A 22446-nucleotide genomic window follows, 5' to 3' on the forward strand; every position below is an offset into this window, starting at 1 on the left:
AAGTACCTCCGAATGGGAGATTTCTGGGCAAAAAGCAAGAAGGGAACATGTGGGAGTCATTACAGATAGGAAGGAGGAGGAGATGTCTGAAAGCTATCTCCTATTCCTACTGCAGCAGGACTTTTAATCTGGGGGCAGGGAGAAGAGTTTGGGCCTGGAAATTAAGAATAAGCAGGGTGTTCAGAGAGGGTGACAGCTGATCAATATGAACACTGATGGCCTTCACCATAGCACTGAAATGGAGGTGCTGATGGAAGGTCAGTGTGACACCAGCCAGCAGCGCAGTTTGCCGTCTGGATGGTGCTGATTGTCTGTTCCCCAGTGCAATACTGGGATCAGGACATCTGACTCAACTCTGAAAGTGCTTGGAGACAGCTGGCACCAGCATGTCCCTCCAGTTTCACCCTTGTCAGAAGAGGGCACCCATCACATTGTATATGACCAGGGAGGACCCCCAAACTTCTACTCTAGTTGCCCTGACCCAGTGCCTGCCTCCTCAGTCCCTGTAGAGCCTGGAAGAGCTCCCCAAAACCTGCTAACAGTGGTGCCAATGCTTGGTTCAGAGCTCTTGTTCCTCCCAAACTCCACTGTTCTGTCCCTGTACACTCATCCCTAACAGCGATCCTCCCCAATTGTCTGGCCCAAGACTTCATCCAGGTCCAGCTCTGGTTCCCTCTGCAGTATTTTCTGCTGCAGATCAGTGTAGAAGTCGACTCCCTCAGAGACTGAATGGAAGACCTTGCCTTTGGGCTCATAGTAGCTGCTTATTTGCTGTATGAAGCACTGGTGGTGCTGAGGGTGATCCTTGAGGGTCCCATCGTATCCCTTGATGTGGTTCCTTTTGAACTCCAGTATCGTCTTGGTGTAGGTATTGAGAGTGGTGACAGCAGAGGCCATGCAGCAGGTGAAGGAGGCCCAGGCCATGCTGCCAGAGACACACAGAAGAAGCACATGCTGTGAAAAGCCATGTAGGGAAAGGAACGCCATGACACCCCAATTCTCCCTAGTTTGCCAGGCAGAATCTACTGGGCACAGACATGAGCTAGAGTGACTAAGGCTCATAGCATTACAGTTCTTCAGTTATCCCACCACAAGATTCTTCTTAAATCAGTGGGATAAATATTGGTCATCCCCATGACAGGGACAGGAGTGACACAGGGAAAAGGGCAGCAGGAACATCTGTAACTGGTCAGAGCAAGGGAGCACAGCTTGGAAGCAAGTTCTGTATTGCTGGACTCTCAGTGTCTTACTGTGCATGAGGCTTGTCTACCTGAGCATAACCAAATTGCCAGCCTGGCATTTCATCTCCACGGGTGGCACAGGGCACTGGAGTGTTTGAGAATCAATGTGGTCATCATCAATACAGCATTGAAATTGAACCTGCACTTTCCATGGGCACCTGCAAGGCTCACCCAGCTGTTTCTGAGGTCAGGTATGTCTTGTCCACTGTGCTTGGCTGCTTTATCCTTTAGAGAAAGGCACACTGAGCCACCTGCTTTTCACAGCTCCTCTTCCTGGCTCACAAGTGACCCTGTGGTGTACTGCCTGCTTTTCCTCCTTCCTGCACATAGTACCTTCTTAAGATGGCCTTGGCCTCCAGTGCAGCTTCCATTATATGGCTGGGCCAGCACTGGAGAAGATGGTGTGGCTGCTGGTTGGGGGCTGAGCTCTGCCCACATCTCTAAGCTTGGTGTTGGTGTTACAGGAACAGGCCCTTTGGCCCAACACTGGTTAGTGAAGAGGCCAAGCCAGCATGCAACTTGTTAAAGCTGCAGAAAAACAAGGTGTGTTTGAGAGCATCATTACAAGTGTGACACTGGCCTCTGCACACAGGGAAGAGTTGAGACCAAACAGGGCAAACCAGCAGAGGGGCAAGCCTAATGAGTCAGCAAGGCTGAAGGCAATTCAGTTCAGGTGTGACCCCATTGTTTTCCCAGTCCTTTGGTAACCATTCATTTAAGTAGCTCAGCCACCATTTATTAAAACAGGGTGAGGCAAAGACCGCAGATTAATGGTAGGATAACCTTGGTACACCTGTCACTGGACACACAGAAGGTCAGGAAAGGAGGAGGAAGCGGGTGGCATGGCTGAAGCTCTAAAGGCTGGGGGTGAAGATGACCTCAGAGCTCACGTACTAGAATGCCCAGCCATAGTCCCATGTGTGTGGCCTCCAGTCCTCCGGTCCCAGATTAACTGTTGCCTGGAAGACTTGAGTGTACATCATGTGTGCCACCATCCCAAGGAGACCTGGACACAAAGGACAAAGCAAAGAAGTTACAGCAGGAGCCAGAGCAGCATACTTCATCCTTGAGTGGAAAAGCAGGCTCTCCAGTGCTGACATTCCATACAGTAATACACTTACCTGACAGCACTGAGGAGACAGCAGCAAAGGCATTGAGCTTCATCCCACACACGGGATTGCCAGTGTGCAGAATTTCCACCATCAGGAGGATGAAGCTGATGAGCAGCAAGCTGATGTACAGCATCTCTGATCCCAGTGACAGCCACAGGATTCCTGCCAGGAATACAGGATGCAGCCATGTTCAAGGTGCACTCCCCTCTCTCAACCCAATCCTGAAAGGATGTCCTTTGGATAGAATGGGACAAAGGAAAGCAGCAAACACCCAAAAGAAATCTCCCCAGCCTGGGAGCAAGGGACCAATGGGTTCTGTAGGGGACAGAGTGCATGTCACAGAGGATGGCTCCTCTAACATGGCAGAGCTAAAATGGCCTTTGTAAACAAGCCAGCACTATTCATAAACAGCAAGGAGGAAAGCAAAGGGAAAGAGACAGGGAAGCTGTTGACTATCAGCACAAAATATAATGGTCATAGATTGGCCATGAACACATCCAAGCTCTGATCACAGCAATAACAAACAAGTTTTAACCTGGGACTCAACTATTTAAGAGCTATATGGTGCATCCATGACTGTCTGGGACATGGCCTCTGGAATTCAGGAAGCCTCTTGCATCCCTGTATTTCTCATTGAAACCTCAATTAAAATGAAAGTGTGTTCCTTGGAGTGGATATCCAACCAGGGCAGTAACACTGACCAGCCACCCTGCTCCTTGAACAGAGTGCAGGTACTTCCATGCTGGAATTTCGAGTGGGATTTAAGTGATACCAGAGTCCACAGCTGAGGTGAGTTCTACAGCTGTGCAGCAAGAACTGAAGGAGGATGAAGAAAGGCACTCTGTAATGCTGGGCTGTGGAAAAGCACAGAATCCACTGAGGAAGAAACATTAATCTGACAAATGAAGCAGCACTGTGAACACTACTGTTAGCAACTATTAATGGCTGTAGAGGAGATATTCAGCTGGGGAAAAGGAGTGTGAAGAAAACCCTCATTAATGTGGCACTGACTTGAATACTCAACATCATTAGTGCCATAGAGTCAACCAGCTCTTTAGCAGAAATAGATGAGCTGCATTCCCTGTTTAAAGGAGCTGGCTTGCTTGCTGCAGCACCATCAAGGAGAATATTTCATTAAAGGTCAGACTGTCAAAAGTGTTCTGGAGGTTGCAGGGACCACACATACACAGAGACCTCTGCATCATTTTCCTTGTGAGTCCAAGCTTCCCAGTGATGATGTGTAATTTGGTCTTGTAATGTTGCCTGTGTACTGTGGAGCTGCTCTGCACACACCCAGCTCAGCCAGCCCATCCCACAGTCAGCAGTCACACCCCCTTGTGCAGTGCTAGCCTGGCCATACAATGGCACCTGCACTGGTCATGTTGAGATTATTATACTTTGTGCAGGAAAGGGTGAAAATGGTGCTTGCAAATCCCCAGCATTTATTACACCCTTGTTTTCAGGGTTTGAGTGCTGTGACAGGCTTTGCACCCCAGGCCTTTCCCTTCATATGTGAACATCTTCTGAAATGACTTGTCTCCAGCCTCCATCTCAGGGAATAGTTAGCAAGCCCACACCAACTGAAAAGCCTTCATTAAGTAGAACCTCCGTAGCATATGTACACTTAGATCAAACTGTACTGAAGCTATCCACAGAGTGATTTGAAACATGTGAGAATGACAGGAGGGGTGATCTCTTCTATCCAAATGTAGTTTTGTATTTAATGAGGCAGGGACTTCACCTTGAAAGCATAATTTTCAGATGTCCAGTTCATTTACCACAAAGTAAGAGGTGATTCAGCTTCCAGATTAATGATACTAGGCCCCAAAACTGAAGCACGGAGTTAACGTGTAGCCTGTGTAGGAGGGGCTGCCCTGAGGCTGCATCCATCCTCTTCCCCTTTACTACAGCAAGATGACAACTCCAGACCTGGCAACTCACTACATGAGAGAAATCCCACCTCATACTGGAGGGAATCTGAGGTTTCCAGCACTGACTTCACATGGCAGTGGTTTATGCAAATATCTGGAAGGAAATCTTTGCTCTTTTAGCAACCTCAAGGACAGGATTTCTTACCTGGCTCTTTGGGGATCCACCCTGCTGTCCTCATACAGGCAAAATACTGCAGGTTCCCTGTCCCTAGGAGGCACACTGTACAGCTACAGTAAAATAGAGGGATTTGCTCTTACCTCTCTCTGCTGGTGGTGAAAGCTCAATAAAGCTGCGGCATTTCTCTTCTGAAACACAAAACCAAAGCTTTGAGTTTATAAAACAATGCAGAGAACACAGGGGAAAAGAAAATCTCTTCATCTCACTCTCTTTTCAGTGCATACATCCATTCATCCCTGAATCTACCCATCAGACCTTCTCACCTCCGGTCTTTTTTATCTTTCCAGACCTTCACTGAGGCAAAGGATGGGAAGGCAGCATTTTCCTGCAAAACTAGAAATTACCTTTTCAGGAAAAAAAAGCTTCAGCAATTTGTAAATCTTTCTAGCCTCTGTTGAATATAAAAATGCGTTGCTACTCATTCACAACATTACTGATTATCAGGTTTATTAAGGGTGTAGCTTGTAAGAGACTGCAGATCCATCACTTCTGCTGAATTCCCACACACCCTAATCTCAGAAGAGCATTTCTAGCACTGCTTCTCAAAGAAGAAAGCAAAAACAGAACTTCCCAAGTGAAATACTTGGTGACAGAGATGCAAGCCCCCCTTCTGTGGCAGAGACTCATACAGAAATATGGTCCTTGGTCCTCACATTTTAGACATGCTATTTCAACAAATTGTGTTAATGTTTGCTTTGGCAAACTAGTGTCTCAGCTGAGGGTCCATCATTATTATCTGTAAGCCTTTGTCCCTGCATCCTGCATTGCTGCATTTGAGGGTCCTCTTCTCCACTTGGCACAGTATTTTCTCCCTGACTTTTCCGCTTCATGTAAGAATCTAATTTTCTTAATTTCTATCCCCAGTTCTAATCTTTCCAAATCTCCTGTGCTACTTCTGTCATCCACAGCTCTCAGGATGCTACCCAGTTTAGTGCCATCTGCGGTTCTCATTAACTTGCAATTTGCTACTTCACCTAGAACTTTAATGAGGATATTCAGTAATGGCTCATCTAAACTGATCCTGCGATTAGCTTGAAAATGAAATCTTTTCTCCAGCTCAACTCAAACTCCTTTTGTTCAGAGTAGTCTGTTGTTTTTATTGTCTATGCAGTTGCTTCAAAGATGCTCAGTAGTGGGAGGGTGATTTACAGGGAGCAGGAGACTGAGACTGACTGTGCTTCTATCCTGTGCTCTCTCCCGTGTTCTGCTGTGATCCAGATGTTACATACTTTCTCTGTTCCTTCAGGCACTGGGGTTATTCCAGGACTGCCCAGTGAACAGAAAAGTTGTTCAGAGAAATCAGTTGAGGGATGTAGTTTCACTCCCACAAGCATCATGGAAACACAACCCAACCCAAACCAGTCATAAATAAACACATCTCCTTCCACAGCCCTTCTGGAAATGCTCATAACAAAAAGCAGCCCACTTGCGAGGACATGAGTTTCAAGCACATTCCCTTCTGCTCCAACCCCTCCTTCTGTCTGCTTTTCTTCACCAGTTATTTATTTTCAAACTGACAGAAACAGAGATGAAAAATATTATACTGGAAGGATGGTTTGGTTAAAGAAGGTGAGATGTTTGCACTTGGGCAGAGCTGAAGGGAGGGTGGTGGGCTTAGGGGAATGGCCCTGATGAAAGTGACTTCCATCACACTATTTTTAGATACAAATCTCTGTGTTGGCCACCTTCAGGGTTAGTTCTGATCCTTGATGTGTGTGCCAGGCAGTAAAGGGCATCTGAGCACTGCAGAGCACCCACCTGTGCTGGCGTGGCACAGGTTTCAGCAGAAGGACTTGAGCAGGTCTGGGCAGGAATACGTCAAGGGTGAAGAGAAGCACCAAAGGGTTCTAGTACAGGTTCTACAGTCAGTCCCTGGCACTTCAGGATTTACAGTGCCAGTCCCACATGGTCAAAAATCGCTAATGAAACCTGTCACAATATCACAAAAACTAAAAACAATTACAATATTGCAGCTCTAATCCTTAGGTTAATTTACCTCCTAGCTTTAGTTCCTTTGGGTTCAGATCCTTCAGGTTTTCTCTGTATCTATAAGGTAGAAATTCCCTTTCTCTGTTTTATTTATTTGTGGTTTTTTTAAGAAAAGCCCAGTGTCTTTTTAATAATGCAAAACTACTCAGTTGGATGATTTAAGAATACCAACTATTGTATATATGTATGCATATATATATGTATATATCACAGTGATAGCTAAAAATTATCATCTGCATAAAATCACTGTACTTAGATTTCTGAGAGGACATCACAAATTTGCCCTGAAGAGCATGAAGTAAGCTGTGAATAGGAATGGAGATACAGGGAAAGGGAAAGGAGGCTCATGGAAATTCCCATCAGGATGGACAGTGCTATCATAAAGTCACTGCCACCACCACCATCACTTGCACTTCACAGTCCCTATTCCTGACCAAAGGGCACACCAGAGACAGCAACTCTCCACTTCCCTGCTCTGTGAAGGACAGAAATTCCAGTGAAGGACAGAAATATATTGACCAGACCAGTGCACAGAGCTGATACCATCTAGGAAAAGGAAGAATACTTTTCTCCCACATGTTGTCAGCCTTCCACCTTTCAGCTTCAAACTTCTGTGGAGTAAATACAAGGCAATAAGTTGTGGCTGCCTGAGCAAAACACTACCTGGCCCTTCCATGCTCTCTTCACAGGAAAGCCACATCCCTGTGTGGAAGTATCTGAAGGCAAAGCGGTCATCCCCAGTCTCCCAGCTGTAGTGCACTGTGTCCTCAGAGGAAACATTGCTCATGTCTGCATCGGATGGCATGGGCACACCCACACACTGGGAGGCTTTGCTCTTCCCACACAAAGGCTTGGGTACTTTCTGGGTCCCGGTGCACCAGTAGCTGCCCAGCAAGGCTGTGGTGGAGAGGGTGAGAGCCAGCAGGTTGAGGATGACAGCCAGGAAAGTGCGGCTCAATGGCAGTCCCTTCAGCAGCTCCATCTGCAACACACAAATGGGAGACACCATCACACAGGCCACTTGTCCCACACAGCCTCAGGAATCCCCCCCTCTCCCAGCATGCAGCTGTGGGCAGGGGTTGTGAGCACTCTGCCCTCCTCACTACACCCCAACAGCTCACTCAGCATGGAAGAACCATTCCCTGAAAGCCAGGGCAGTGGACCTGGTCAGCTTCAACCATATCCAGCAAAGCATTCTGAATATCTGTACTGGGGAAGAGAGGGTGACATAGCAGGGCTGAGTGCATTGAGCTGTCTGAGCACATGAGCAAAACGAAAGGAACATCACATTCATCCATCTCAGAGATGACAGGCAGAAACTGTTAACCAACTTCCCTCAATACCATGTGTTGCCTTTACATGAAATACGAATGCTCTCTCCAATTAAATGAGAAGTCTTGCTGCCAAGTGTCCCAAAACACTTTTTCAAGCAGCTCATTACTGTACCTAGGGAGGCAGAGAGTATAGTGGTTTCTCAGTGGGAAAAGGCAGGAAAACATTCCCAAATCGCTGAAGGTCACACATCAAAGCCATTTCTGGCTCAGAGGGAACACCCAGCTGTCCAGACCTGGTATCTTAAGTACAAGCCACAGAGCAGCACCTTCCACCTGAGCTCTCATCTGCACATCAGAAATTTGGTAGGATGGTGGGATGGCAGCGTCTTTGCTTTCACATAAAGTGCCAAAGGTTTTTTCCCTGTAAAGGGTGAATGTTGCCACAAACATTCTTAGTGATTTCATCTCATCATTTAAAGAAATTCAGAAAGCAATTTTGAACCAGGGACTTTCTCGCTCAGAGGGAAGATGAAGACTTTAGGGTTCCTGCAAAACCCTGCACTGACTCCTGAGAACCCCAAAATATCACTCCATAGATTGATTAGATGTCATCTACCCACACATCAACTTTCATGTAATCAATGCATGTCTCTTCCCACGTGGCACTCCCTATGTTTGGCAAAACTTCATCCAGCTACTCCCACCCTTTCCTATTTATGACTCTGAAAATCTATTTACCCATGAATAGATTCAGTTTGTATAGACCCTGCATGCTGTGGGTCCTCTTCACTTAACTTTGGCTGACTCACCCAACACTGAACGTGTGAGAGAGACCATTCTGTGGACATCACTATAAATAAACAATACAGACCCAGCTTTGCATTGTCTGTGACTGCCCCACACATAAACCAATTAGAACCAATTTTTTCTGCTACCCAGCAAGCTTGGAAACATGGTTAACAAAGACAGCGCAGAAGCTCCTCTTGAAAAGCAGGACCTTATTAGCATGTCATCACACTGAGAAAGCAGTGCCTTACCCTGAAAATCCTCATTGAAAGCAAGAAAATACTCAGCTCCTGAAATTTTCCTGTGTTGTTTCATACTCTGGCTTCTTTGTCTCTTCAGCAGGACATTTCTTTCTGCACCCTGGAGATGGTAACCTCTTAGTTATAACTAACATGAAAGCCATAACTAATGGCTTTCATGATTTGAAGGCATGTTGAATGTTACCATTTTCACAGAGAAGACGCCTCCTAGGAAGAGTTCCTGGCTAAGATTAGTGGCAAACTTCTCACTAAAAGTTTTTTTGGTGGAAAATTTGGCTTATGACTGAAAAGGAAATTGCAGACAAAATTGCTCTTCTCAAAACCACAGTTTTTCACCTGAAAATTGAAACCTTCGGCACACAAAGTTTTTTCAGTTTTTCATCAATGCTTAATTATAAAATTTTCTGTCATCAGGTTTTGGGTTGCTAATGCTTTTATTTAACAAAAAAATCGCACTCACAATGTTTACAAAAATCATCTTTCTAATTTAAATCTTCAGTAGTGGGAAAAATATTCTCTCCAGTTGATTTATGACAGTAGTTGAAAGGCCGTATAATTTCAGGAAAAGTGTTAAGGAAAAGACATAAAAAGTACAAGAAACAAATGAGTCAGAAGTAGGAAGTGGATCAAGGATGCAGAAGACATATGGAATGAGAAGCAAATCTGAACTACTTCCTGAAAACATTGTTAGAAAAGCTTCTCTTCACAAAAACCAAGCACTCACTGATAGAAACCAACCATAATGTCTAGATAGCCCCCAAAAGGAATGATAGTTGAATTTACCGTAGCAGCAAGTCCTTGAAGTCCTCTTAATTTGGATGAGCAGCACAGAAGTGGGACTCACGCTTTGTCTGCTGTTTTGTTCATCTCTATATCCTGCAAGAAACCCAACTGCTGCAAAATCCTTCCTCTTTTGTCTGGTCCCCTCCTCCTTCTCCTCGCCAGTGATTATTAAATGCTATCCTGATCAGCAGCTGTTTTGTGGAAAATGGTCATTTTGTAATCCACAATGCAATCACAGCACAGCTGTTCTGGGAGATTATATGGGAAGCGATTGGTGGGGCGGGTTGGGATTAAGTGCAGAAGAGTGACCTGTATTAACTGAGTAGAAAGTTTCTTTAAAACACTGAAAGATTCCAGCCATCCCCATGTGGTAGCTATCTGGGGGGTTGTATGGAGGAAGATGGCAGCTTTGGCCAATGCTACAGGGGAGAAGTGACCTTAGCTGGGAAACTGCCAGCACCCTTGGCATCAGGTCACCCCTTGCACTGTGCCCTGTCTCAGCGGAATGGCAAAGACCAAAAGCATCCCAGGATATCTTCCTGGCCACATCCAAGAGTTGCAGAAAGGGCAGAATAAAATAAATGGGGAAAGTTTATGCATCTGCTCTGAGGACTGAGGATTTCAGTGCCTGAAGAGATGCCAGTACAGTGCTCCCCATGGGCACTGGAAATTTTGATGCCAAAAGGAACCCCTTAGCAGAAAAGCTGCTGAGTGGCAGACTGACACCATGGCATCACTATCACAAAGGAGGTGTTTGAAACAGCAGCTAGTCAAGCCAATAGCCAAAGCTTAGGAGAATGAGGTAGATTGTCAGTGTCACTTGCAGCGGCAGCTTTTACCAAAATGTGAAGGTCACTGGGAATCCCAGCTGGTTCACATTGGATGAATTTGGGAACTTAGTAAGGAGATACAGAGATTCACATTGACACAAAGTCCCTTCTGAACTCTTGTCCTGAAAGTTTAAAGGCTCTCAAAATAACTGTGTGGTATCAAACCCATGAAAAGTAAGAATGTCATCGCATCTCATGAGAAAGGACTAGAAGCCACGGAGCAGAGTTGCACCGAATCAAACTGCAAGGGAGGAGAACATCAGGGAGGGGAGCATCCCAAAGGAAGACACGTCCTGTCTTCCTCAAAGCGCTTTGCCCAATGCCAAGTGGGTGAAGCTCGTACCACCACGGGGAGGGAAGGAGGCAGATTCCCTGCATGCTGCTCTGCCAAGACCGAGGACACCAGTGGCGCATCCATTGTCATGCCCCGTGTCCAACAGGGAGCGCGGAGGCTGGAGCAGTTCAGGGATAGCTCCGGGTGATGGCACAGCCTGTGACAGCCCCCCACAGCACGGGCAGCAGACGGAGGAGGTCACGGGCAGCACATGGGCTGTGCCATGCCGGGCTCCTGACCCTCCCTGCCCTGAGCAGAACAGGCAGTAGCTCTGCGGTTATTTTAATCCAGTCGCTGCATAAACTCCTCTAATGTAGATAAGCGTTTCTAAGACGGACTAACTGAAAGCAATGCTGAATGTCCCTGTGCTCCATGGACCGCCTGCAGGTTTTTGATTAATAAAAAGGTTCTGTTTGAAACAGATGTACTTAATTTCCTGGAGTAGGTAGAACAACAGCTGATGCCATTTAAAAGGAGAGTGGTTTTTTGCTTTCTTTTTTGCAGTCTATCCACATCTGGACATCTTTAATTTAACTTCTAAATGTTCAGTTAAAAAAAAAAGAAAAAAAAAAACTGGTTTACGAGCTCAAGAATAAATAAAGTCCATCTCTACTGATAACCCTTAACACCTTCCTAATTTTAAGCTTGGTTACAGTATCATTAAAACCCAAGATTCTTTGTCAGTTTCTAAAGCTGAGTCCATGGCATATATATTGGTGAAATTAAACTGAATTGGTTTAATATGAATAAGAATTCATGTTAGGAAATAAATTGATCAGAAATATGCTATGATTAAAAATATGCTTATAGCAGATTTAGTATTCTGAATAATGGCAGATATTTATCCTTCCAGAAGATGGCAATCTTTCTCTAGTCTTCTTTTAGGTACTCTGCTGCTCACATGTATGCTGGGGGAAAGCAACACTGAAGTTTAGACTTCTATTCCTTCCCTTGAAATTCCTCCCCCTGTCCCCTTCTTCTTTTTTTTTTCTTTTTACATTTTTATAAACACAAACTCTTTACCTTGACTCTGAAGTGGGGCATGGATCTGTCCCTTGGAATTATCTGAGTATGGGAATACTTGAAATCACTGGGAAAAGAAAAAAAAGAGGAATGATTGCAGGAGCTTGGCTTTTGCCCACCTTCTGCCGTGCATGAAACTATTCTTTCCAATATTTTTCACAATATTTTGTCAAGTGTCACATTAAATTTCCCTAGATTATTGCACACAACCCATAGAACACCAACACGAGAGCATGTTTCCTGATGTTCAACAAACTCCCCTTTGCAAAATTATGGGGATTTTATCTGGTTTTGGTTTGGATTTGGGTTGGCTGATTGGTTTGTTTGTTTTTTTTTTTAATTTTCTATATTAACCTCACCTCAATCTGACCTATTATAGATAGGAAAATCATCTGTATCTGTCTTTCACCCTGCTGTGCCTTCAGTTTTCTCCTCTTTGTATCTGATATTTCCCACCATCATTTGGCTTGGCTGGAGTTTTTGCATGCCTCTTTCTCTTTGAACTCAGCAGCAGCCAGTCCCTGGTGACTCGTTTAAAATTCGCCCATTCAAGTGAATGCCCATAGCAGTTGATTTCCTGTGCAATCAGCCAAATGCTTGACTTATAGAAACAAAACAAGGAAACAAAATGCAAAACCCCCCAAAATCGTCGCACAGCACCACTGTGGAGATTGCCAACTCTAAAGAAGCCTGGGCGTTGACAAGTGATGCATTTTTATCCTGGCTCTATCCCCTCTATCCCTGGCTTGGGTGTATCTTGCCCCAAAGTGACAAATTCAACTCCAGGGATGTTGATGGAGAAGACGGTCAAGGAGACCTTGCCAGATAGGGCCCAAAGCTTGCAGTATTTAACTGGTGGGTCCCAAGAGGCACAGGCCTCCCCACAGCCCCCCATGCTGCGATGCTCCAGGGATATCAGGGACCATTTGCCATCCTGGCATTGGCTCTTCAGCTGACCTGGAGAGGAAGGGAGAGGAGGAAGGGTGGCTATTTACACCCATAGAGTTGCTCTGTGAAAACTGGACAAAGGCAGGCTCATACTCACCCCTCATTCCACACATTCCTCGCACATGACACTTCCCACCGCTCCTGCTTTTGCCGTTTTTACAGGAAGATCGCTCGGAGCCGCAGTCCCCTCCCTTACCGCCGCGCAGAAAGCAGGATGTCTCCCGAGTGACAGTGACATGGAGAGAGACAGACTTCTCAAACCCAGTGACAGACTGCAAATGCCAGATTTCTCCCTGAGCTCTGAATAATTCCACTCAGATTGTAACCTTTATTTAGCTGTTTGCATGATGCATTAACTCTTGCTCTGAAAATGACCTCACCAGGCATATTTTTTTCTAGTCTAAGCACATTTAAAGGTGAATTCTGTTTCTAAGATGATCAGCTTACATTGCTAGACACTGAGACCGTGGCATAAACAAAGATTGAACTGGACTAAGTAAATGCATCTTAAAGATGGACAAACCAGTCAGTCAGTTTGGACCTAACTACTTTTTTTTCCCCTTCTTTTTTTTCTCAAAACAAGTCTTAGTTGGCTGGATTTTTTTCCTAACGTTTATGCTTGTCAGACACTCAAAAACCACACAGAAAGCAGACATGAAAAGGAAAAAAAATCAGATGCAGCAACAAAGACTTTGGGGACTCACTAGAGATTCTAGGTGTCTCAATTTCTGGATAGGAAATATAAGACTATATATTATATATAAGGCTAGGTGGTTGCTTTTCACAGAGTACTTAAACTCCAGGATGTGTTCACCAGAGCACACAGAAAAAAAAAAATATTTATGTAATTTAGCTAACCATAAACTGTAAACAGACAAGAGAACCTCAAATTTACACATAGATCTATAAGGATATTAAAGAGGTGCCAGTTCAGAAAAGGGTCTGCACAAAACTTCAAGCAGACAAATGCTTACCTTATCCACTGCTCACTATTCCCATCTGCTCTTCTGAGGCATCCAGTGAAACACTACAAGGTGATCATGGATTCACCCCCGTGTCTTTCTGTCTGACTGAACATGTAGTAGCCAAGAAATTCCATGAGATCTGAGCAGACGCTTTGAAATGCACCAAGTCTGTCATTTTATTGATGGTTTAATTCTTTCTGAGCTCGCTAAATCATCACAGCACATTATATCAGCCACTAGATTGGCAGGGCATCCACTTCTGCAGAATGAGCCTTTGTAATTTGGTAGTCCCCTCTATGAAAATTGCTGCTACTTTTAAATCTACCACTGACAAGATCTCAGTCTGTTACTACTCAGAATCACAAACACTCATACTCAATGACTACCACAGGCTCCTGGGGCTTTTTACCATCAAGGGGAACCATTGCAACAAGATAGTCTCCTCTCAGATGTAACAGAACCCAAATGACTTCGGATAATCACCTCTAGTGATACACAGAACTCCCACCAGAGCTATAGCACATATTTTATACAACTATCCGGTATTGACTTTTCAGCAGAATATGATGGAGAACCCATGACATCCTTAGAAAAGTTATTCCAATGATTAATTAATCTCATTCTTAAAATTTTACTCTTGCTCTGTTAACAGTGTCTGCTTTAGTTTTCCAACCTGACCAGGCTGCTCCAACACAAAAATAAATACCCAGTGAAGTGATTTCCTAAAAATGTTATTGTAAGAGTCACAAATCAATGTGTTTCATTAGAGGCACACACTGTGATCTAACCAGCTGGCTGGTGGCCCAAATTCCTAGTTCTGTACTTTGCTCTGACACATCATTTTCCCCTCCCATCGGCCAAGTCATTAGTGGTGCGTTTACACTGCAGTCAAAGCAGTGGCAGTGACGGGGAGTAAACATTCAGTGCTTGTTTTAATTGGGTGTTGCTAGGAATCTCACTCCAGCAGCAGGGAGCACAATGCAGGGCACAAACCTAAGTCCAGGAACAGAGCAAGCTGTGCTAAGCTCCACATAGCCATGGCTGCATTGATAGCTCAAAATAGCCCTCGTTTCCACACACTGTAAAGTTGGGTCCTTGGAGTCATTCCTACAGATGCAAATCTACAGCACAGGGGATCCTTGTTGATACTGGAATCAGCACAAGGACAGTGGGAGACATTCTGTTTTGGTAATGAAAAAATTTGAGGATCTAAAATTAATCTGTGCAGAGAGTACTTCCCACAGATGCAGGTGATCTTGGAGTCAAGGATATTTTTAATATGTTTTAAAGCAAAAAAAAAATGAAATTGAAACAATGCTGTTAAAGCACATTGCACTTTGGTTTCACTCATGGAAATGAGAAGGCTAAAGCAATTGTTCTTTGCTTCAATTTATCTTTTTCCCCATTTCACCATGTGGAATCAGAATAAGCAGAGTAAGAGGAAGCCTCCAAAGATTATTTAATCAACCCATCTGCATCACAATGACCTTAGCACCCTGAAAAACTTCAAGCCTACTGCTAAAATTCTTTTGCGAGGGAGATACCACTCCATCCTGGAATACAGTCCTTTGTAATATCTTATTTTTCCAATCAAATCACAATGTAAACCAGAAACCTTTTCCATCTCTGCGAAATCCCATGGTGTCCATTCCACATCTGATTTATTTATTCACATGGATTGTGCTCTCAAGGCCATTGGAGCTACATAGTTCATTAAGGTTCTACTCACATGCTGGTATTTGAGGAACCAGTGCCTCAAACGAAACATCTAAGCTAGCAGGAAAGGTTTGGAAATCTAAAAGAGTGAGTAAGACAGAGAGTTAGCTTTTTTAAGGCAAGGCGTGGGAGGTGTTTTCGTTCTTTAGCTATTAAAAACTCCTTGCTTTGACAAGAAAAAAAAAAGGGGGAGGAAGAGAAAACTGGGAGGGGAAGGATTAATGAATAAAGAGGCAGCATGGCAAGCAATGCAGTAAGCATGGTGGCCAGAAGGCACGAATGAGTTTCTCAGGCTGGGTTCACTGACAGAGCAAGGGTGCTAGCAAGCACAGATCAGAGGGGTCACGGTCTAATATGCTGTCTGAAGAGAAAAATGAGACCAGCTTTCCTTACAGGGCTGAGCAAAGGGGTTTTGTTACAGTGGGTGCTTTGAAAACAATCATGCTAGATATTACAATTGCACCTTTTATCTTTCTGGATATCCTGATAATTTTCCAGGATTGAGGGCAGCTCCTTTTTTCCTCAGATTTGATGAGGGTTTGGGATTCCTTTCCATTCCTTTATGGCATTTTGGAGCTGTGGCTTCACAGACAGTCCTGCAGTCAAACCCAATCTCCATGGCCGTGCACGCTGTGGTGGGCAGCACGCTGAAGCCACCTGTGCACCAGGGAGGAGGCAGGTCAGCACAGGGCAGCAGTGACACCAATGTGGGGCCCTGGCCCCGTGCCTTGGAGGCCCAGTGGGAGCAGGGAATGCCAGGATCAGATGATGTCCCTGCCATGGGCATGGGGTGGATGCAGCACGTGTATGCTGTGCCAGGGGAGTTTCAGGGCACCCAGGCTTCCCTACAAGTCCTGAGGGAAAGGAGTGCCCCGGTGGTTAAAAACAAAAACACCAAATATTTTGGAGACAGCCAGCAGAGAAATTGGGCGTCTCTTCTTCTGCTTTTTTTTTTTTTTTTGTTTGCCTTTCTTTGGGTTAGGTTTTTGTTTTGTTTTGTTTTGTCTCTCCTCCCCTCTCCACACCTCCCTGTTTCCTCATAGCCAGGATTCTGCATGCCCAGGTAACCCCAGCTCCATGCAAGGACCAAGGACATCAGTTCCCAAGGGTGACCCAGCCATGGAAAGGAGGGGCCAGGCGCAGTGACAGCACCCTGCCCAAGGGAGGCCAGAACAAGGTGACCCTGCAGACACTGCCAGGGGCCTTTGTGCATGTACATTATAACCTGGGTCTTAAACCATATGCTATTTTTCCATCAGGCTCACAGTTGAAAAAAAAAAAAAGATAAAGCAACAGTCCTTCCTAGCCCCCATTATTTTTTTCTGAGCAGGCCCAAGCTGCAATATCTCAAAAACCCATTACTTAGCCAACTTTGCAGGGGCCTTTGCCACAGATGACAAAAGATCTGTTTCTGACAGAAAAAGTGTGATTTATTTTAATGCAAGACATTGCTCAAAATGGGGTTTGTTGGGGTTTCTTTTAAAAAAAAGTAATTAGGATTTTTAAAATGTGGATAAAACAGAGTATTCCCCTGCCAGCCTTGTTCTCAAGAAATAGCAAAGTGGTCATGACTGAAATTAAAAACAAAACCTAAAAAGAGCCCTATAAAACTACTGAAGCAGACATGAGCTAGATGATGTTGGTTTCAAGTCCGGCAAAGGCAAAAGCAGCCAAGGCCAGACCTTGTGATGGAGTGTGTCAAGTGACTCTTACAATAAAGAGGCAACACAACCAGCAATGTCTGCTGTGCTCTGTGCACCCATTTAGAGGCTAATCTCAATGTTAGTCTCTTCCAGGGAGCCAAGGACTATTATTGCTGAGCTTTACAACTAAGCATTAGGCATTGTGGCTAAACAGCTTGACTGAACAAGAATTATTTGCCATCACCTGAACGAGGTACACATGAAGGCAGGAGAACCCAGCTAGCATGTTACCACAGGCAGAACTTGAAGAAATTAGGTCAGGCAGAAGGGAAAGAAGACTTCAGAAACCTCTTCCAAACAGTGAAAAGTAGTCCTCTGTGGTACAGCTTCTCATGGGTAGCAAAGGATGCAGGCTGGATAATGCACTGGAAAATGTACTGCAGGCAAGAATCTTGCAGGAATTGGGCTAGGCTGGAATGTAAAATAATGGACTGGATGAGCTAGCAAGATTTTCCAATATCTAATTTCCATGGTTAAAAAAATTGCCACAGTTAGCATTGCTTGAAATTCCTTCTCATGAGTTACAGAATCTCTGAGTGAGGCAGAATATGAGGCTGGAGCAAGAGAGGTGGGTGTGTTTCCTGGATGACACAAAGGAGGAAAAAAAGAAGTCTTTAGCCTGGAATAGGCTATGAAACTAGGAGACTGGCTGGAGAGAAAAGGAGGGAACACAGCTCTGAGAGACTGCTCCCACCAGGCTGAAACATGGGTCAGATACACTGAGGACACCATGGTGAAGATTTGGGGGCTGGGTCAGTGGTAAAGAGGGTGGCTCTGAGGGAGCAGTGGCACTGCCTAAGCATGCTCATGGTCAGTCCTCATCTCTGGGTAAGAAGTGGGAAGGCTCAGCTCCTGCTCTCTGCATGACTCTCACATATTAGTTTCCACCAGCAGAGTTTTCAATTATGAGAACATTTTGATTAGAGGCTTCTCTCTCACTGTCCTTGTCTTTAAAATAAGAATTTTCTGTTTTGCTTTGGTTTGAACTCAGATTTCAGTGCATTGGATTAAAACAAGGGATTGAAGAGCTGGTCTTTCACTCCAATCCAGTGCTGGAAAATAAATATCCTCAATTACTCCCATCAGTCATGAAGCCTCACACACAGCTTGACCCTGCAATCCTGACTTTCAACATCCCTAGCATTTCAGTCCATGACTGGATGCAGTCACAGGTCAGGCACACCCCTTTCAAAGCAGGTGACTGGCCTGTGCTAGGGCCCTTCACCAGGGCTGCTAAATATGTCTGTGTTGCAGTCCTGAGGATGCCCTCGGGCTCTGCTGAGGGACACCTGAAGTCCAGCCTTATTGAGCGTTTCCCAATCAGCCCTAGGAGAGTTCAGTCAATCCTACTGTACCACATTTATTATTCCAGCCTTGGAACACCTCCAGGGCTAGCACAGCAGACCAGGAAAACAGCTCCCTCTGCAATCATCATGCTCCAGGTTTGGTACAAAGGTGACGTGGGAAGTACAATATTGCTATGATTCCAAATGAAACCATTCCTGAGCTTACTGGTGTTTCTCTCCACCCACAGTCTGTTACAGACCTTGAATGTCTGCTTCATGGCTTTGTTGGAGCAGATCTGCTGTTCCCCTCTCTTCATAGAGTAAAAAGCATTTTTTAATTAATAAATTAAAATTAAAATCTATAGTGAACTTCCCCACAGACCTTCTTAGCCATTTTTACAGCTCACTCAAACTCTGCACTGAAGATCTAGAGACTGTTGTTTCAAAAGCTCTTCTGAGGTCCTCAAGAAGCTTTGAGATCCTCTAGAGCAGAAGAGCTACTGATGTCTTTTCATTGTAGCTAAAGAAAAAACCTGTGGGTCGCAGATCAAATCTGGTAAGGTACAGGTTGTCCCAGACAGCACCAATTGCTGCCTTGGGGATGTGTTCAGGAAGGCGTAGGCAGGGGTGTCAGAGGAGCCATACATCCAATCTGGCTTTGTTTACTGTATTTCCTAATGGGAAGATGCCTGTGCTATTCCTTCTCCACCTTCCCAGGCATTCACTGGTGCCCTGACTCAGACACCCAGCTCACTAGCCCATAACCAAAATGTACAGGCAGGGAAAGTGACCTGATGTCTGCAGATCTTAGCTAGATTATTCCACCACTGCTTGGAAAATAGCCATGGCTTGGGATGTCTGTGTCCACCCCCAAAAAGCTTCTCTCTCTTTTTCTGAGCCCAGGGCCTCTCTAAGCTCCTGGGTTATGTGTGGGTGCTCAGACTTCCCACAGAAGAGAGCAGCAGGGAATGCAGGGAGCGCCACTTCAATCTCCTATCCCAGAGGCAGATTTAATCGAGTGCTTCCCACAGAGCTTAGGGCTCCTAGCAGTGATGAAGGAGACTGAGTCTCTTCACAATGCTTTGGAGGTTCTCACAGAGGCTTTCCCTGTACTGGTCACACCTCTCAGGGACACAGGGGCATCAGCTGGACACAGCAGATACCTGCTCTGACCCTGTGCGCAGCATTCACCCTTGGGGTTTTTCCTGCCCACATTGTGGCCATGGTTTGTCTTAAATCTGTCTTTTTTAGGGCAACATCCAAGCTGGGCTGAGAAACTTCAATTGACAAGGAATTTACTATCCCTAAACTGTCCCAGTAGCTAACCAACCTCTCAGTTTGGAGTGCACACCCTATTTCTAGATGCTCTTCGCTGCCAGCCAGTGAGGTGACTTCTCTATTGGCAACTCAAGCAGTCCAAGGCACACACAAGCCCTGACAGGCAATTTCCCATGTTGTTCACATGCTTTGTGGCAAGTTCTGGCGTGTGGCAGCCAGTGCTCTCCGAACAGCAGGAGGGTTCTCTCCTGACAGCAGGGCTGACTCTGGCAGCTTGGCTCAGGGCACCGTTCTTAACAGATTATTTAAGGGGCAAGGCGACTTTCTTTGGGGGAGAAGAAGTTTTATTCAAATGAATGCTGTGCCACTTGCCCTCAGGTTCAGAGCACCAACCCTGGATCACTTTATTTACCAGTGTAGGTGTAACCTAGATTTCAACAAGAACTTTTCTTGCAGCACTGTTTACTATTAGAAATCTATCTCTCAAGTGAAATATTTGTGGACTTCGATTAAGTCAATTCCTAAATTTCTTTTACATAAACTACATTTTGAGTCCTTTCCAGTTTTTAGCACCCTTTGAGAACTTCAAACAGGGAAACAGAAGCCAGTACTCCAGCATGATCTCACAAGCCAGGCCTGGACTGCAGGCTCTTCCCAGCTTGCCTTCTCCTTAGGGCCACAAGTCTCCTCCTGTCCTCACCCATGTACCTCATCTCCAGGGTTAGGGATCCTACAGATTTGTGCCAACTGGAGAATACACTAATCTTGTCCCTGATATGAGCTCTCAGGGTATCAGACTTTAGAGGGTGCCAAGTTATACTTCCGTTGCTCAGCTTGGACATAGAAGTTAGTGGGACTGAAAAAATAAAAATGTTGTCTCACTCACTACTCCCCTCATACATTTCAGAGTGATGTCTTTCCTAATCTGTTGAGGTTTTTAGCCTGGAGACTATTTATTTTGATTCCCATATCCTCTATAGTGGCACTGTGAGACAGGATACTGTCTCCAATCTCCCTGTTACATCTCAACACACACTTTGCTATGAGAAGGTATCCATAGCATTTTGTTGTTTAAATGCACTGAAGAGATCCAACTGTGCAGTTTGAGCTGACCTTACTGTTGTCGTCCTCCTCCCTGTCATTTATGTGATACACAAATATGGCAGAAATTAAATTTTCCTGATAAATGAGTTCAGGAGATGATAAAAGATGACATCCATGGGAACCCCTCTAGAAGAATTTGCAGTAAAAGGATCTCCCCTGGCAGGTACTTTCTAAGGTCTAACCACCGACACGCTTTCCAGCCGTGCAGCAGGAGTGCTCTTGGTTATTTGCCTCTAGCCCAGCCTCCACAAGAACACTTCTGCATCACACCCACTGACTCTTACATGCCATGGTCCTGTTCATTCCATCCCAACACAAAAATAGCTCCTGCTCAGTCTCTTTGCCTCTGTGACCGCAGCAGGGCTCCGTCACTTCTGTTCACAGGGCCGCCGGTCACGCCAAGGCAGGGAGGCACCAAGGCAGGGTGCTACAGGTGAGGGGAGCACATAGACAGTGTCACCCTGTCACTACACCAGCTCCCATTGACTCAGGGACACACTGATGCAAGCTTTGTGCTGTTGCAAAACAAATACTATGGAGTTTCAGGCTCAGCAGCCCGCAGGTGTGACACAGCTGTCACCGTGCCTCAGCACAAGTGTCACTGCCTTGCTAGGCAACCATCACAACACGGCAATGGCCTGCCAATGTACCACGGGAAGGTCACAAGGCCGAGTCTTGAACCTGCAGCCTCAAACTCCAGGGCTTCTTTTGTTGAGCTCTCCATGGTCAGGTAGCCCAGGAGACAGAAATTATCTCCATCAACCAATATTTGTATTAGTAATAAAAATGAAAAAGAAAAGAAAAACACCTCAGCCTGCTTTGCAAGTACAAGTACAATTTGCAGCTGTGAACCTAATTTCCCAGCCATCAGAATGTATTTTTCTCCATATCTGTCCATTTTCTCCCCAAGGCAAACACTTCACTAACCGAATTATGGGCAAAGTTTTAGGGGCTATGTTCAGCCCTCTTGGAAAATACACACTTAGCATACTGGAAGCTTACTGTCCTTATTGTCAGGACAAAACTTCCCCCTGAAGTTCTGCCCCTGACTGGTAACCTCTGCTGGGGCACTTGAAGGGACAACTTTGCCTTCAGCAGAGAGCAAGGTGGCATTAAGTTCTGAGCACTAGATAAAGCCAGGAAAGCAGGAGTCTCATTGTGCTAACCCTTATCTCCAGAAACACCTTTGACATGCAGAATGTTTGTTCGAGGTGATTACCTGGGTGGAGAGGTTATTGTTGCATAAATTATTTACTTTTAAAACCACAGTTATTTGCCTCCACCCTTCTCACCACTGCCCTGCGTACCCCACTCCTAACACACCTTAGCATTTGGGAGCCCTGGGAAGAATTAGGAGGACAGCTGTGCTGGGGTGCACCTGGCAAGAGACAGATGTCCACTGGGACCAGTCATTTGCACAAAAGAGCAAAAATAGTCATCCACAAATGAAGGGAAGTAAGACCAAGCCTGGTAGCAAGGCACCAATTCCTTTGCTTTTGCCTTTCCCCGTCTCTGCCACATCAGAGGCCAGGGTGAATTTCAGCTAATCAACAGCACTTGAGGACACGGTTTAGTGGTGAACACGTTGGTGGTGCTAGCTGGACGGTTGGACCTGGTGATCTTAGAGGTCTTCTCCAAATTTAACCATTCTGTGATTCTGTGAAATAAACACAGTCTAGCAAGCCTCATGCACAACAGGGATGTG

General features: G+C 45.3%; 1 protein-coding gene across 1 annotated transcript; it reads right to left on the reverse strand.

Annotated features, from left to right (window-relative positions):
- Position 1: 1 nt before the first annotated feature.
- GSG1 (germ cell associated 1) lies at positions 2–13788 on the reverse strand. Its single transcript, XM_059472724.1, is given in 7 exon segments — positions 2–925; positions 2136–2247; positions 2363–2515; positions 4543–4590; positions 7115–7433; positions 11742–11808; positions 13664–13788. Coding segments are annotated over 7 exon segments (1137 nt in total). The 3' UTR covers positions 2–612.
- Positions 13789–22446: the final 8658 nt, after the last annotated feature.

The sequence above is a fragment of the Ammospiza nelsoni genome, chromosome 5 (genome assembly GCF_027579445.1).
Source record: "Ammospiza nelsoni isolate bAmmNel1 chromosome 5, bAmmNel1.pri, whole genome shotgun sequence".
Classification (NCBI taxonomy): domain Eukaryota; kingdom Metazoa; phylum Chordata; class Aves; order Passeriformes; family Passerellidae; genus Ammospiza; species Ammospiza nelsoni.